General features: G+C 41.3%; 1 protein-coding gene across 5 annotated transcripts in view; it reads right to left on the bottom strand.

Moving 5' to 3' along the window:
- The window catches only part of vps52 (VPS52 subunit of GARP complex), a 51,670-nt gene that overhangs the window by 32,044 nt on the left and 4,448 nt on the right, over nt 1–15,178 (bottom strand). For 4 of the 5 annotated variants that reach the window (XM_041213249.1, XM_041213251.1, XM_041213250.1 and 1 more), the window contains 4 exons: nt 14,557–14,644; nt 11,744–11,796; nt 8,134–8,209; nt 3,512–3,579 (listed from right to left, as the gene is read on the bottom strand). In XM_041213249.1, coding sequence (XP_041069183.1) covers nt 3,512–3,579; nt 8,134–8,209; nt 11,744–11,796; nt 14,557–14,644 — 285 coding nt within the window. Of the gene's footprint in view, nt 1–3,503; nt 3,580–8,133; nt 8,210–11,743; nt 11,797–14,556; nt 14,645–15,178 lie in introns of those variants that run through there. The other variant, XM_041213253.1, reaches the window with a different exon arrangement.

Genomic DNA, 15,178 nt, shown 5'->3' with positions numbered 1-15,178 from the left:
TCTTATCCTTGTGTCCAAATGCCTCCATATTCTTGCCCTTCCCTATCTCTGGATGCTCCTCTGAGATTACAATCTTCTGGGAACTCTTCCCTCCTTCAATTCTGGTTTTGTGTCCATCCCCCTTTCACTTTGCCCCACCATTGGCTGCTGTACCTTCAGCTGTCTGCAGTCTAAACCATAGAATGGAATTCCCTCTTGTTACAATCCCTGTAGAGACCGATAGCTTTTTAAAAGATAGGAATCCCCACAATGCTAACGGAAATAACTGAAGGACAAGATTTCACTTTTTAAGACTTATACAGTAACAAAATTTTAAACTGGCATAGATCAAACATTAATTAACAGGCAATGGATACAAACTAAAGAAAAAGATAAACTTTGCATTAACTAACAGACACAACTGAAATCTGCTTTACGAAAGGCTTTTACTCAAAACCATGCTTCTGGCAGATACGTTCCATTAAAGAGACAGTCTTAAAGTCACTCCCCACTCTCCAGCAGACGTTCACCACGTCCCACCTCGCCAGGTCAAAACTTCCACCGAAATAGGATTAAATAATGACCTCATAGTGAAAGCACCCCTAGGTAGCTGTGATCAAAATATGATTAATCTTACATTCAGTTTGAGGGAGAGAAGAGTGGGTCTAAGACTAGCATTTTAAAGTTAAATAAGGGTAATCATGAGGGCATGCAAACAGAGCTAGCTAAAATGAACTGGCAAATTAGGTGAAGGGCTAGGTCAATAGAGATGCAGTGGCACACATTTAAGGGAATATTTCAAAATACACAGAATTCTAACAAGAAATAAAAATTCCCAGGGGAGAACCCACCATCTGTGGTTAACTAAAAAAATTAAAGATAGTATCAAACTTAAAGAAAAAGCAAATAATTGTGTATAGATGGGTGGCAGATCAGGAGATTGGACAGAATATTAAAAAAGCAAAGAATACCTAAAAGATTAATAAGGCAGGAAAAATTAAAGTATGAGAGAAAGATAGCTGGAAATATAAAGACAGATAGTAAGAGTTTCTATAGATATTTTAAAAAGAGTCAACAAAGCATTGGTCCTATAGAAAATGAATCTGGGGAATTATTAATGGAAGATAAGGAGATGGCAGATGATTGAACAGGTATTTTGCATTGGTCCTCAATACAGAGGATATAAGTAACCTCTGAGAAATAACTGTATACCAGGAAATGAAAGGGTGGGAGGAACTCAAGAAAATTACGATCAGCAGTTGAGTGATACTGAGCAAATTGTTGGAACTGCGGGCTGACAAATCCCCTGGTCCTGACGGACTTCATCCTAGGGTCTTAAAAGGAGTGGCTCATGAGATAGTTGACACATTGCTTTTAATTTCCCAAAATTTCCTAGATTCAGAGAAGGTTCCATTAGATTGGAAAATAGCAAATGTAACTCCTTTACTCAAAAAGGGGAGGCAGAAAGCAGGAAACTACAAGGCAGTTAGCTTAACATCTATCATGGGTAAAATGTTTGAAGCTATTGTTAAAGACACTATAGCAGGGCACTTAGAAAAATTCAAGGTAATCAGGCAAAGTCAACATGTTTTTGTGAAAGGGCATTCATTTTTAACCAATTTATTGGAGTTATTTGAAGAGGTAACATGCGATGTGGATAAAGGGGGACCAGTGGACATACTGTACTTAGAGTTCCAGAAGGTATTTGAGAAAGTGCCACACCAAAGATTATTGTAGAAAATAAAAGCTTATGGTGCAGGGGGTAACATATTGGAATGGATAGAAAATTGGCTAGCTAATCACAGAGTGCTTTTCAGGTGATTTCTTAGAGCAGCACGTTCTGGAACCAACCAGAGAGCAGGTTATATTAGACTTGATATTCTGTAATGTGACAGAATTAATGAATGACCTCAGAGTAAAGGCATCCCCCCCCTTGGCAGCATGAACCACAATAAAATTGAATTTTACATCTCGTTTGAAAGGGAGAAGAGTGGGTCTAACACTAGTATTTTAAATTTAAATACGGGCAACTATGTGGACATGAAAGATGAGCTAGCTGAAGTGAACTGGAATGCTAGGTTAGAGGATAGATCAATAGAGAAGCAGTGGCAGACAGTTAAGGGGATATTTCAAAATACTCAGAATAAGTATATTCCTACTAATAAAGAAAAATTCACAGAATCACAGAATTGTTAGTGTAGGAGGCCATTCAGCACATTGTGTCTGCACTGGCTCTTTGAGCATTTTAACTTAGTGCCAATCTCCTGCCTTTTCCCGTAACCCTGCACATTGTTTCTATTTAGATAATCATCCAATGCCCTCTTGAATGCCTCATTTGAACCTTCTTCCAGCCCGAAAACTACCTAAAAACTCTAAAGGGAGGACCCACCATCTGTGGTTAACTAAAGAAGTTAAGGAAAGCATCAAACGCAAGGAAAAAGCATATAACTGCGCAAAGATGAGTAGCAGGTCAGATGACTGATCAAAATATAAGGAACGGCAGAAAATAACTAAAAAGTTAATCTGGAGAAAGAAATTAGAGTTACGAGAGGAAGCTAGCTAGAATTGTAAAAATGGATAGCAAGAGTTTGTACGTATTTAAAAAGGAAAAGAGTAAGTAAAGTGAGTGTTGATCCTCTAGAGAGTGACAATGGGGGTTTAATACTAGGTAATAAGGAAATGGCTGATGAAATAAATAAATATTTTGCCTCTGCCTTCACAACAGAGAATACAAAAAACATTCCTATGATAGCTGTAAATCAGGAGATGAGAGGGAGAGAGGAATTTGGTGAAATTAGAATCACTAGGGAAGCGGTACTGAACAAACTCTGGAGCTGCAGGCTGATAAATTTCTGGGTCCAGATGGACTTCATTCCAGGGTTTTAAAAGAGGTGGTTAATACCTTATTTTTAAGGCAGAGGTAGATAGATTCTAGATGCATTGGTGCTAATTTTCAAAAATTCCCGACACTCTGGAAAGGTTCCATCAGACTGGAAGCAAATTATTCAAGAAGGGAGGGAGCCTATAGTTTCCCCTTGCTTTCTCCATGGCAAAGCCTCGGCCAATCAGAGTTGACTTGCCAACCAATCTGCCTTTTCTCCCATTGTTGTGATAATTTGAAATTTGACATTCTTGCATTTGTCCTAATAAATAAAAAGCTTCGCCAAAGTGTTTCTTTTCAGCAATATTCTTTGTAAATTTCAACCAGCAAAATTGCAATCATCTTCAAAATATTATACAAACCACAGTCATTAATTAACAGCCTAAACCAATGATAATTTTAGTAGTTTAGAACATATATCCTCTACAAGATCATATTCAAACTTTTTAGAACATTTTTTTAAGCTGCATTAACTCACTTCTAAGTATTACAGTATTACGCTTGCCAATCAGGACAGATAGACTGGAGTTTTATCTGAGCTCAGAAAGACGATTACAGTGTTCTAAAGGAGCTCCTGGTCATTAACAACTTATTGATTCCACAAGCAAGGGGGAAACAAAATAAATCCAGTTGCATTCAGTACCTCCCTACCTCCAGGATGGTGTCACAGGCCGTGATCTGATTGTGAAGGCTTGCAATGTTCTGACTTTCCTTAATGTCTGGAATCCGCTGTTAAGGAAAACAGTGACAACACAGTGTGAGGGGCTAAGACCTCACACTGTATAGTTGTATAATATATATAGATATCCTCATTGCTATTTCTTAATTTTTTTTAAAAAAACTGCAAAGACCCTTAAAATGGCTGAAACCTATGTCTGTCTGTGACCCAGAACAAAAGGAGACACTTGGCAGTTTTAGGAAAACTCACACCTCCTTATCTATGATGGGCCACAGGTCTGCCTGTGGACTGTGTGGCCCAACTTCAAAGAGAGCTATCCAAAGGCCATCAGCATTTAATAACCCAGGCTGGCCAGAAGTTGACTGATGTCTCCTGAGACAAAAGGCTCTGCAACCTATCATTCAAATTGCAGTGGATGAGACATTTAGCCATCTTTGAAACCCAGCCACATTCCAAATGATGGAAACGCATCCTTCGTTGGAGACTGGGTGGAGGAGTGGGGGTCATGTGACAAAGTCCTCTGACTTGCTGAACAAGTAATATTGCCTTACTGAGCTGGAGGGCTCAGGCTGCTCTTTAGCATCTGACTAGCAGCTTCACAGAAGGACCTTGTCTCAGCTGGAACACCTGGCCCCATCTATACTTCTGCTGGAAATTCTGTACCACTGCCTACAAGACTGATTCTCCCCCGCATGCCAATCTAATCATGTGAAGTCAACACCACTGGAAAAATGAATCATACAACATCAGGTTTCAACCCGCTGACCTCCATGAAGGAATACCTCATTGGTATTCTGGACTTTTGATTCTGGACTCCGAAAGTCTCTGTATTGTAAGACCTTCTCTCTATCCCTCTTTTTACTATATGAATGTGAGGGGTGACATTGTGACCTTCCTTTCTGCATTCTGAATGTGTGCAAATAAACTAACCCTTTGAGTGTATCCTATCTCCAGTTTTCTGTAGGGGTTATTAAAATTGGATCACACAAAAACTGAGGGGGTTGGGAAATACGCCACTGCTCATAAAAAGAGGGAAACAAATCAAAACAGCTTTCTGTTTACGGACAGGTGGTGAAAGGAGAAATTAGTGATGTTTAAATTAACCTCCTGTCCATAACAACAGAATAACGTGGGGTGCTACAAATCTAACTGTGTGAGGTTAGAGTTAGATCACTGGTCACTTATAATAATGTGTTGCACTAAGGAGTAGGTTTCCATCATTTTCACACTGTTCTCTGGGTATTGATGTCTCTGGGCATTGCTTTTCAGTAGTCTGAAGCTTGGAGTACTGTTGTGAGATACTAATCTGGCCTGTAACTTGAATACTACTGTTCAATTATCACACCATAGTAAAGTGATCAAAAAGGCAAATCTAGCTTTTCTTACATTTCACTTACAGAATGTCCATCTCCTCAATTGTGATCTGTTGCTGCTTTAACAATATCTAACCGAGGTTCAAAGTCTGAATTTCTCTGCAGAACCTCACTGAAAACACATAACCATAAATCTGCACAATAATTGTTCGGAAAGAGAGCTAGTTTAAGTTATATTGGTATTTGAAGGGGTAAGTTTGATTTGTACTTCCGTATCTGTGTGTTAAGAAAGGTCAAATTGAGTTTTAGTTTCACTCTAAAAAGGTGCTTGCATTTCTAATGAGAGTTTTATGACTTAAATTAAGCAAACACGAGTAGAAGAACTGGACTGTTGCCTAGCAACAGGGGCCCAGAGAGGCAGGTCCCTCTCACAGAAAAGCTAGAAAAGCAGTTTGTTTTGGAAACTGTTGGAGTTCAGCTGATTTTGAAGTTAGCTGCCAGAGAAGCAGCCTAGAAGGGGGCAGATAGCCAGTCCCAAGCTAAAGAAAAGACCCCAAAAATCCAGGGGAGTGGAACAGGGGAAAGTCAAAGGAAGGACAGGAACCTGGAAAAGGTCCTGTTAAGTGAAGTTAAGAGTGAGGAGCAGAGAGAGGGGCTCCAAGCTTCAGATTTAAAGAGATAAAAGCTGCAGAAAGCAGATTTAAAGCGAAAACAGCTTCAAGAAGCAAGAAGGTCCAAAAAGTCAACTGAAGGTCTGTAACTCTTTGCTATGGGCATGTGAAGCAGTGGCATTGTTGACAGCTGAGTCGGTGAGTGTGTGTGCCTGGAAGACAATCTGAATGCTTGTGGTGACCCAGGGGAGAGGCACATTGGAAGGAGAGTTTCAAACCCTGGAGGTGAATCCTTGCAGGAGGCGTTTGAAAACAGTCGGTTTGGGAGCAGATTCCAAGGTGAGGTCCTGGAGAGAGGAGATTGGAAACCCTTGTGTGAAAGATGGACTGCAGTAAGACTGGTTGGTGCACGCTGTAACAAGCGGCTAGGGGAAGAGTTGGGGAGAGATCCATAGCATCTGGCTTAGGTGGTATCTGTCACTTGGTTTCAGAGTGTGATGTGTCTGACCACAGGGTGCCTATTAATACATGGACTGTGTACTTACTGCGAACATTAGAGTAGAAGATTGCTTTTGTAACTTGTTATCCTTACAAATCTGCATATATTTTTAAAGGTATAGTTGTGGGTGAAGGAATATTGTAATACAGTGCATTTTTTCTTGTTTAATAGACGTTTTACTCTTTTGTTAAAAGTTCATCAGCTAACTCCTGCGATTCTGTTCAGTAGCAACACTCCACATATGTAAACAAACAAATAAAGATTAGGATCTATCAAGCTGGGTTCCACTCTGGGATCAGGCTTGTCCAGGGGTAACCTCAGCTGGGATCATAATGTAATCAGTTCTGTCGAAGGGTCATGAGGACTCGAAACGTCAACTCTTTTCTTCTCCGCCGATGCTGCCAGACCTGCTGAGTTTTTCCAGGTAATTCTGTTTTTGTTTTGGATTTCCAGCGTCCGCAGTTTTTTTGTTTTTATCATAATGTAATTACTTGCTGTAACAACAGTGCATTAATAACCATTTTAACATCATCCCATACCTATCAGGATGGGTTCTTAGCTAATCTCCCATTGGCAACCCCTTTCGTACACCTGCTGTGGGCAGATTATTCAGCGTACCCTGCCAGTGGCTTGTTTCCTGAGGTGGGAGGCTTCTCAGTCCAAACTTGTGACCCATTTTTTCACCCCGCGCAACTTCCCCTTCCTTGTCGTGATCTCAGCACAGCAGCCAGGAGAACAGGTCAAAAGAGGTAAATCTCCATTCACAACCAAAATAATGTTGGGGGAAGACAGTGGTGTAATGGTAATATCATTGGACGAGCAATCCAGAGGCCCAGGCTAATGCTCTAGGGGCATGGGTTCAAATCCCACCATGGTAGCTGGTGGAATTTAAATTAAATTATAAATTTGGAATTGAAAGCTAATCTCAGTAAAACTATCATTGTCGTAAAAACCATCTGGTTCAGGTAAGGAAATCTGCTGTCCATACAAAGTCTGGTAAAATACATGTGACCCCAGATCGACAGCAACGTGCTTGACCCTTATTGCTATAATGGACTATTAAACCACTCAATTCAAGGGCAATTAGGGATGGCCAACAAATGCTGGTCTAGCCACATCCCATAAAGGAATAATTTAAAAAATATATTCGATATTAACTGCAGCAACTTAAACAAGATTCCTTAGAATTCACTTCCCCTTTAGAGTGTCAAGAAGATATAATAATTCCCATAATGTTATTGGAATTTATTGTAAAATAGAGTAATAGTGGGATGTGTCTAAGTGCATGTGCATGTGTGTGTGTGAGAGATTTAATTGAATTAGAGGCAGCCAGTCTGGGTGCTTTGATCTAAGAAAAGAGGTTAGGTTTGAAATTTAATTCGATAAACATGGGGAAGTTTCGAAACATAGGTGTCAAGGGAACATTTGCATTTTGAAATAAACCAGACTAGATTGTTTTCAAAGGAGGGGTGAAATGTGTCACCTAGCCAGGTGAAGTTTATAAAGAGTGTGTTTATTGTTCCCAAAGATTACTGGTAAAACCTAGTACAATGAGAGGGTTTTATTATCAGGGAGATAAAGTCCAAAGGCATAGTGAAACAATGGGGATTTGCATTCAAAGAGAAGGATATGTATAAAGAAGGAGCAAGGGCTGTGTGTGAGGGAAGGCATTTTTATGATCTTACAAGTGTGTGAAAAATCTTCAGCATCTATGCCTCAAGCTGCTGTCTTCAAAGGATTGAAGTCAATAAAAATCACTTGGAAGTCGACTTGTTCAGGGTATCGTGTTTCTTTGCCTGGGGCTTTTAAAATCTGTGTGTCTTACTGTTACCTTAGCAAAAGTGTAATGGGAGTTAGATTGATTGGGGATTTAGAAGTTATCATAGCAGTAATTTATGGATCTATGTATGTATTTAAAATCATTTCGCTTATTAATAAATGTTTAATGTAGTTTTGCAAAAACTTATAAGACTCGGTGGTCTTATTACTATTGAATTCAAGGCATGCATCTCGAAATTTATACAAACTGCAAAACAAGTTGTGACAGTTGTTTCAAGTTTCCCCTCTGGGATTTGAACAGCTCGGCATTTACCAACGGCTATGTCATAACAGAGGCATACTGATGGCAAGCAGGGAGTGGGTGGGAGGAGTTCATTTACCTCAAAGGATACAGTCTTTAATGGAAGCATGTTCGATGTGCTGCAACTCCGTCTCCACCTGTTTGGAGTAATGCCTCAGATCCACTCCCTGTGGAGAAAGCGATTCCAAAATTCAGATTACTTTCAAGTGGTCACTGTAGAAAAGACTTCTCTGAAGTTAATAAAAATAGGAGCTTCAATAATTCTCCTTATCATTCGTAAACCATTGTCACAAAAAGCACTGCAGAAATCCCTCTTTTAAAGCAGTGGAAACCAGACGCAGCAGGTTTAACCTCGACAGCTGCTGCAGTTTCCAAGCATACTTCTGGAGACAAAAGCGATCGCTTTCTCAAAACTGCTGCTGATTGACAGCGGGAGGCCACTGGGAGTATGACCATAGTGACGCATGACACATGGGGAAAGCAAAGTATTTCCCCACAGGAAGGGTAGAGAGAAAAATATAATTCAGAGGAGAAACAGAAAATAGGAGCAGGAGTAGGCCATTCAGCCCTTTGAGCCTGCTCTGCCATTCATCATGATCAAGGCTGATCATCCAACTCAATAGCCTGCTCCCGCTTTCTCCCCATACCCTTTGATCCCTTTCGCCCCAATAGCAACATCTAACTCCTTCTTGAAAACATACAATGTTTTGGTCTCAACTACTTTCTGTGGTAGTGAATTCCACAGGTTCACCACTCTCTGGGTGAAGAGATTTCTCCTCATCTCAGTCCTAAATGGTCTACCCCATATCCTCAGACTGTGACCCCTGGTTCTGGACTCCCCCACCATCAGGAACATTCTTCCTGCATCTACCCTGTCTAGTCCTGTTAGAATTTTATAGGTTTCTATGAGATCCCCCCCTCATTCTTCTGAACTCCAGAGAATACAATCCTAACTGACTCAATCTCTCCTCATATGTCAGCCCTGCATCCCAGGAATCAGTCTGCCAAACCTTTGCTCACCCCCTCTATAGCAAGAACATCTTTCCTCAGATAAGGAGACCAAAACTGCACACAATATTGCAGGTGTGGTCTCACCAAGGCCCTGTACAATTGCAGCAAGACATCCCTGTTCCTGTACTCCAATCCTCTCGCTATGAAGGCCAACATACCATTTGCCTTCTTTACCACCTGCTGCACCTGCATGCTTATCTTCAGTGACTGGTGTACAAGGACACCCAGGTCTCGTTGCACATTCCCCTCTCTCAATTTATAGCCATTTAGATAATAATCTGCCTTCCTGGTTTTGCTACCAAAGTGGATAACCTCACTAGTCACTGCCTGCCATTCGGAAAAATAACCATTTATTCCTACTTTGTTTCCTGTCTGCCAATTAGTTTTCTATCCATCTCAACATACTACCTACAATCCCATGCGCTTTAATTTTACACACCAATCTCTTATGTGGGACCTTGTCGTAAGCCTTCTGAAAGTCCAAATAAACCACATCCACTGGCTCCCCCTCACCAACTCTACTAGTTATAGCCTCGAAAAATTCCAATAGATTTGTCAAGCATGATCTCCCTTTTGTAAATCAATGCTGACTCTGTCCGATTCTGCCACTGCTTTCCACGTGCTCAGCTATTAAATCTTTTATAATGGACTCTAGAATTTTCCCCACTACCAACGTCAGGCTGACTGGTTTATAATTCCCTGTTTTCTCTCTCCTCCCTTTTTAAATAGTGGGGTTACATTAGCTACCCTCCAATCTGTAGGAACTGTTCCAGAGTCCATAGAATCTTGGATGATGACCACCAATGCATCCACTATTTCTAGGGCCACTTCCTTAAGTACTCTGGGATGTAGATTATCAGGCCCAGAGGAGTTATTAGCCTTCAATCCCATCAATTTCCCCAACACCATTTCCCAACTAATACTGATTTCTTTCAGTTCATCCCCTCACTAAACCCTGTGTTCCCCAACATTTCTGGTATGTTATTTGTATCCTCCTTTGTGCAGACAGAACTATAGTATGTATTTAGTTGGTCAGCCATTTCTTTGTTCCCCATTATAAATTCCCGTTTCTGACTGTAAGGGACCTACATTTGTCATCACCAATCTTTTTCTCTCCACATACCTATAGAAACTTTTAAGTCAGTTTTTATGTTCTCTGCAAGCTAACTCTCGTACTCTATTTTCCCCTTCTTAATCAATATATAGCTCAGGAGCAACTCTTGCTGCAACCAGAAATATGAAAAGGATGCACAGCTGGCCAGGATGAGTGGAGAAGAACATTCAGAGAAAATAAGTAGTACTTTTGCACTCATGTTAATAAATAAGCTCCAGTTCCAAGCACCATAATAATATTCCTTTGTTACAGACATTCATACCCAGTCAACCCTCCATTAATACTATTGTAATATTCCCACCTAGTCAGTCCCCTCCTCTGGAGGCTGGTAAACGGCGGTGTTCCCCACGACTCAGTGCTAGGAACACAGCTTTTTTTGAGATATATAAATGACTTGGATTTGGAAAGCAGAGCAATATTTCAAAACTTGCCAATGATACGAAACCTGGAGGTGTGGCTCACAGGAAGATGATCCCAATCAACTGCAACAGGACATAGATATGCTGGCAGAATGGATAGGCAAGTGACAGATGTGCATTTTGGCAGAAGGGATAGGGACTTAAAGGCACAGTTTCAAGGAGTGTGCAAGGACAGAATGACTTGGGGATTCATATACACAGATCTGAAAGGTGGCTGGAGCAGTTAGCAAAGCATATAGGATCTTGGGCTTCATAAATAAAGATATTTGGTACAGAAACAGGGAAGTTATGCCGAACCGATATAAAGCTTTGGTTAGGCCACAACAAGAGTCTTACACCCAGATCTGGTCATCACATTTTAGGAAGGCTGTGAGGGTCCGTGAGAGGGTGCAGAGGAGATTTATCAGAACGGTTCCGGGGATGGAGGATTTTATTACAAGGTTAGGTTGGAAAAGCTGGGATTGTTTTCCTTGGAGCAAAGGAGATTGAAGGGAGATCTGTTAGAGGTGTACAAGATTCACAGGTTTCAAGGAGGTAAGCAAAAAAAGCTGTGCCCGTTAGCTTATGGTACAAGGACTAGAGTGCATGGATTTAAGGCTTTGGGGAAGAGATGTGGGGGGTGGGGTGGGGGGTGGAGATGGTAATGGGAGAGGGGGGTGCAGATGTGAGGAAGAACTTTGTAAAAAAGAACAGAGAATGGTAATGACCTGCAAACTGCTGCCTATGAGGGCAGTGGAAGTGTGGATGATGAATGATTCCAAAGGAAACTGATGGGACACCTGAGGGAAATAAAGTTGCTGGGCTACGGGGATAGAGCATGGGAATGGGGCTGACTGGATCACTCTGCAGGAAGTCGCATTGACTTGGTGGGCCAAATGATCTCCTTCTGTGACACTATGCCTCATACACATCCCAGTCAGTCCTTTCCAGAATTTCCGTCATGATAGAGACAACCTGATGCACGATTCACCCCATTTTAAATGTGACCACAGTTCAAACTGCACACCCTTTCCAACTACAGGGACAATTTCCTAATGGTAAATTTCCGCTGCTTGCTACTTACATAAAAATTGTAAATGCATTCTTAATTCCCATGCCTATGATTTTACAAACAGCACAAATCTTTTCTTGGCTATTTCTAACAGATATAAACTTACTGTTTTTAATGCTTCCTTCACCAGTTCATCTTCGAGATTGGCTTGTATGTGTGCTGTAACATAGAGACTAAAATTAGAACATTTACTCCATGAGTAGCTTTGAGACTAGGTGAATAGTCCACAAGTTTACACAAAACAAAACCCTTAAAAGAATGCTTACTATTTGGAAGGTTAATGTTTTGTGCTCAGGGAATTTAACCATAAACTTGTTGTCACAATAAGGAAACAAACAGGAAAGCTGAAAAAGATGACAGCCATTGTAACAGACAATTCTTACACACAAGGCGGAACTAGAACAGAACCATGGACCATTCAGCCTGTTGTAGTTCACCTGGACAAACCACCAGGAGACTCAGGTACAGGCTACGGATATTTTTTCTTCAAGCATACGCAGGGAGAGTCAGCCTTGGGCAGTCCAAGACCGTACTCTATAAGTTACAAGTGTTCCCTCTGTTATATACACCTTGAGTTACATACGCATATTCTAATCTTGTCAACTTAGAAATGAATGCTTCTCTGGTCTCAGTTACTTGTTTCCCATGTGTACATACATCAAGCTTTGCTCTCATCCATGCAAGGCAATTTGTGCAGGAGTCTTGGCCTCTTTGATCCCAACACCCACTCCCTGGCCTTGTTCTTTGTTTCACTAGCTTGTTTGTCTCATTCCTTATCCTATCTAAAGCACATCTGCTGCTCTCCAGTTCTGTTTTTCCTGAAACACACTTCTAAACAAAATAAATTTCTAAAATTGTTAACCCTTTCAAGCCTGTCTTGTCTATATCAGCCCTTTGCTGCAATTATCCGATACTAATCTCATAGCACAATCTTTTCTCTTTCAAATATTTATTCAATTCTCCATTAAAAGAAGCAACGATCTACCTTCGGCAATCCACACGGCAACAACCCTTTATTTAAGAACATTTCTCCTCAGTCTCCCAATGAATCTACTCAGTAAGTCTTGATGGTTTAGTGTTCCTTCTATCGTAGAGTGCCCAAAATGAACATTAATACTAACCGCAGCCTAACCAACACTAAGTACAAATTTACCACGACTTATCATACGTAGCATAGTGGGACGAGGATAAAAGACCCAAAATTCAACTGGTCTTTTTAATGGCTTTAGCCACCGGCACTCAAACGTCTAAGGAACTGTTTGTTTAAAGCCCTGCATCTCTCTGTTCATTCACATCCTTCAGCACCTACTTAATCAGTTTATATTCTTGCCTGTCGTTCAGTTCTTTCCAAAATGTATTAGCTCACACTAACCCAAGTTATGTGGCAATTTCTACCTGTCTGCCCATTCTATTAACTTGTTTGTGTTCTCCACATCATTCAAAAGCATACATACGCTGACGACACCCACCTCTATGTCACCACCACCTCTCTTAAATCAGCCACTATCACTAAATTGGTACGCTGCTTGCCTAACATTTTTCTTTCATTCATTAGTGGGATGTGAGTGCCAGCATTTACTGCCCCTCCCTAACTGCCCTCAAAAAGATGAGTTCCAGGAGGAATTTGTGGAGCACAAGTCTTCAGTACAATTGCTAGAATGCTGTCAGGGGCCAGAGCCTATGCAGTATCAGTGCCTGCAGCTATTTCTTGATGTCACTTGAGTGAACTGAAATGGCCAAAGACTGGCATCTGTGATGCTGGGGACCTCAGGAGGAGGCTCAGATGGATCATCCACTCGGCACTTCTGGCTGAAGATTGTAGCAAATGCTTTAGCCTTATCTTTTGCACTGATCTGCTGGCCTCCTCCAATACTGAGGATGAGGATATTTGTGGAGCCTCCTCCTCTGGTTAGCTGTTTAATTGCCCACCAATACTTACAACTAGATGTAGCAGGATTGAAGAGCGTTGACCTGATCTGTTGATTGTGGGGCCTCTTAACTGTACCTATAACAAACTGTTTCTGTGGTTTCCCTGTGTTGTGGCTTCACCAGGTTGATACCTCAGTTCTAGGTATGCCCTGGTGCTGCTCCTTGCATGCTGTCCTGTGTTCCTCATTCAACCAGGATTGATCCTCCAGCTTGATGGTGATGACAGTGTAGGGGACATGCCGGGCCACGAGGTTGTAGATTGTGATCGAATGCGATACGGCTGCTGCTGCTGATGGCCCACTCACTTCTTGGATTCCCAGCTTCGGGCTGCTTTAACTATTCTGAATCTATGCAATTTAGCACAGTGGTAAAGCTACACAACACGACGAAGTGCGCCTTCAGAGTTTTCAAGTCCCTCCATGGCCTCACCCTTTCTTGTCTGTATAATCTCCTCCAGCCCTACACTGCCTGAGGCATCTACAATCAGTTAATTTTGGACTCTTGAGCATCCCCAATTTTAATCTCTCCACCACTGGTGGTCATGTCTTCAGCTGCCTGGGCCCCAAGCTCTGTAAATGCTCCTCTAAACCTCTCTTTCCTCTTTTAAGACAATCCTTAGAAAACACCTCTTTGACCAAGTTTTTAGCCATCTCCCTGAGTAATTCCTTACTTTGGGCTGGTGTCAAATTTTGCGTGAAGTGTCGTGATGTTTTACGTTGTTAAAGGCGTTATACAAATACAGGTTGTTGTTATTGAGGGACAGGGGAGGAAATGCAGTTATTGCCTTTAGTTCATGGTGTCCTGACACCTATCAAACACCTTTATTACCCACACTGTGCCAGGCTTGCATTTCCATTGACAGTACACAGGATCATAATCAACAAAGTACTAAAGTCACTTATAGACTGTTAATAGAAAACAATTTAATTCTATTAAGAAATGTATCAACCTTCCTCGTTGCGAGTTAGGTTCAATAAACATAATGCTCACTGTCAACTTCATCCAGAATAAATTCATCAGATGTTATGTCCAGTTCACCCAGATTCAGCTCAGGCACCTCATCCTGGTCACCTTTCACCTGCACAGAAAGGAACACAGTGATGTTATTTTATTTAGTCCAGTAATTATTCAACCATTTGGACACCTCAATTATTGTGACAAAGTGATAAGAGAGATCAAGTACTCAAACTGTGGCTCCAAATGTCCATTCCAGATGAGATGCAAGTATTTGCAGGCTTTAAAAGCCCATTGTGAAAGGACTGAGATGAGGAGAAATTGCTTCACTCAAAGGGTTGTGAATCTTTGGAATTCTCCACCCCAGAGGGTTGTGGATGCTCCATCATTGAATATATTTTGGTCTCTCAGGGCATCAAGGGATATGGGAAAACAGGAAAGAAAGTGGAGTTGAAGCCTAAGATCAGCTATAATTGTTCTGAACGGCGGAGCAGGCTGGACCAACCTGTTCCTACTTCTTGTGAATGTGGTCAGTTAATGCTGGACACAGGGAAGGAAGAACAAAACCTCATTAACACTGGACATCAAAGTACCAAAACTGCTTCACATAATGTTTGAATTTTGCTCAGTGGTCATTTCGAAGGTCAATTTGTGCACA

This window comes from Carcharodon carcharias, chromosome 19 (assembly GCF_017639515.1).
Source record: "Carcharodon carcharias isolate sCarCar2 chromosome 19, sCarCar2.pri, whole genome shotgun sequence".
Lineage (NCBI taxonomy): Eukaryota > Metazoa > Chordata > Chondrichthyes > Lamniformes > Lamnidae > Carcharodon > Carcharodon carcharias.
The sequence above is the reverse complement of the archived record's forward strand: the minus strand, read 5'-3'. Positions and strand labels throughout refer to the sequence as shown.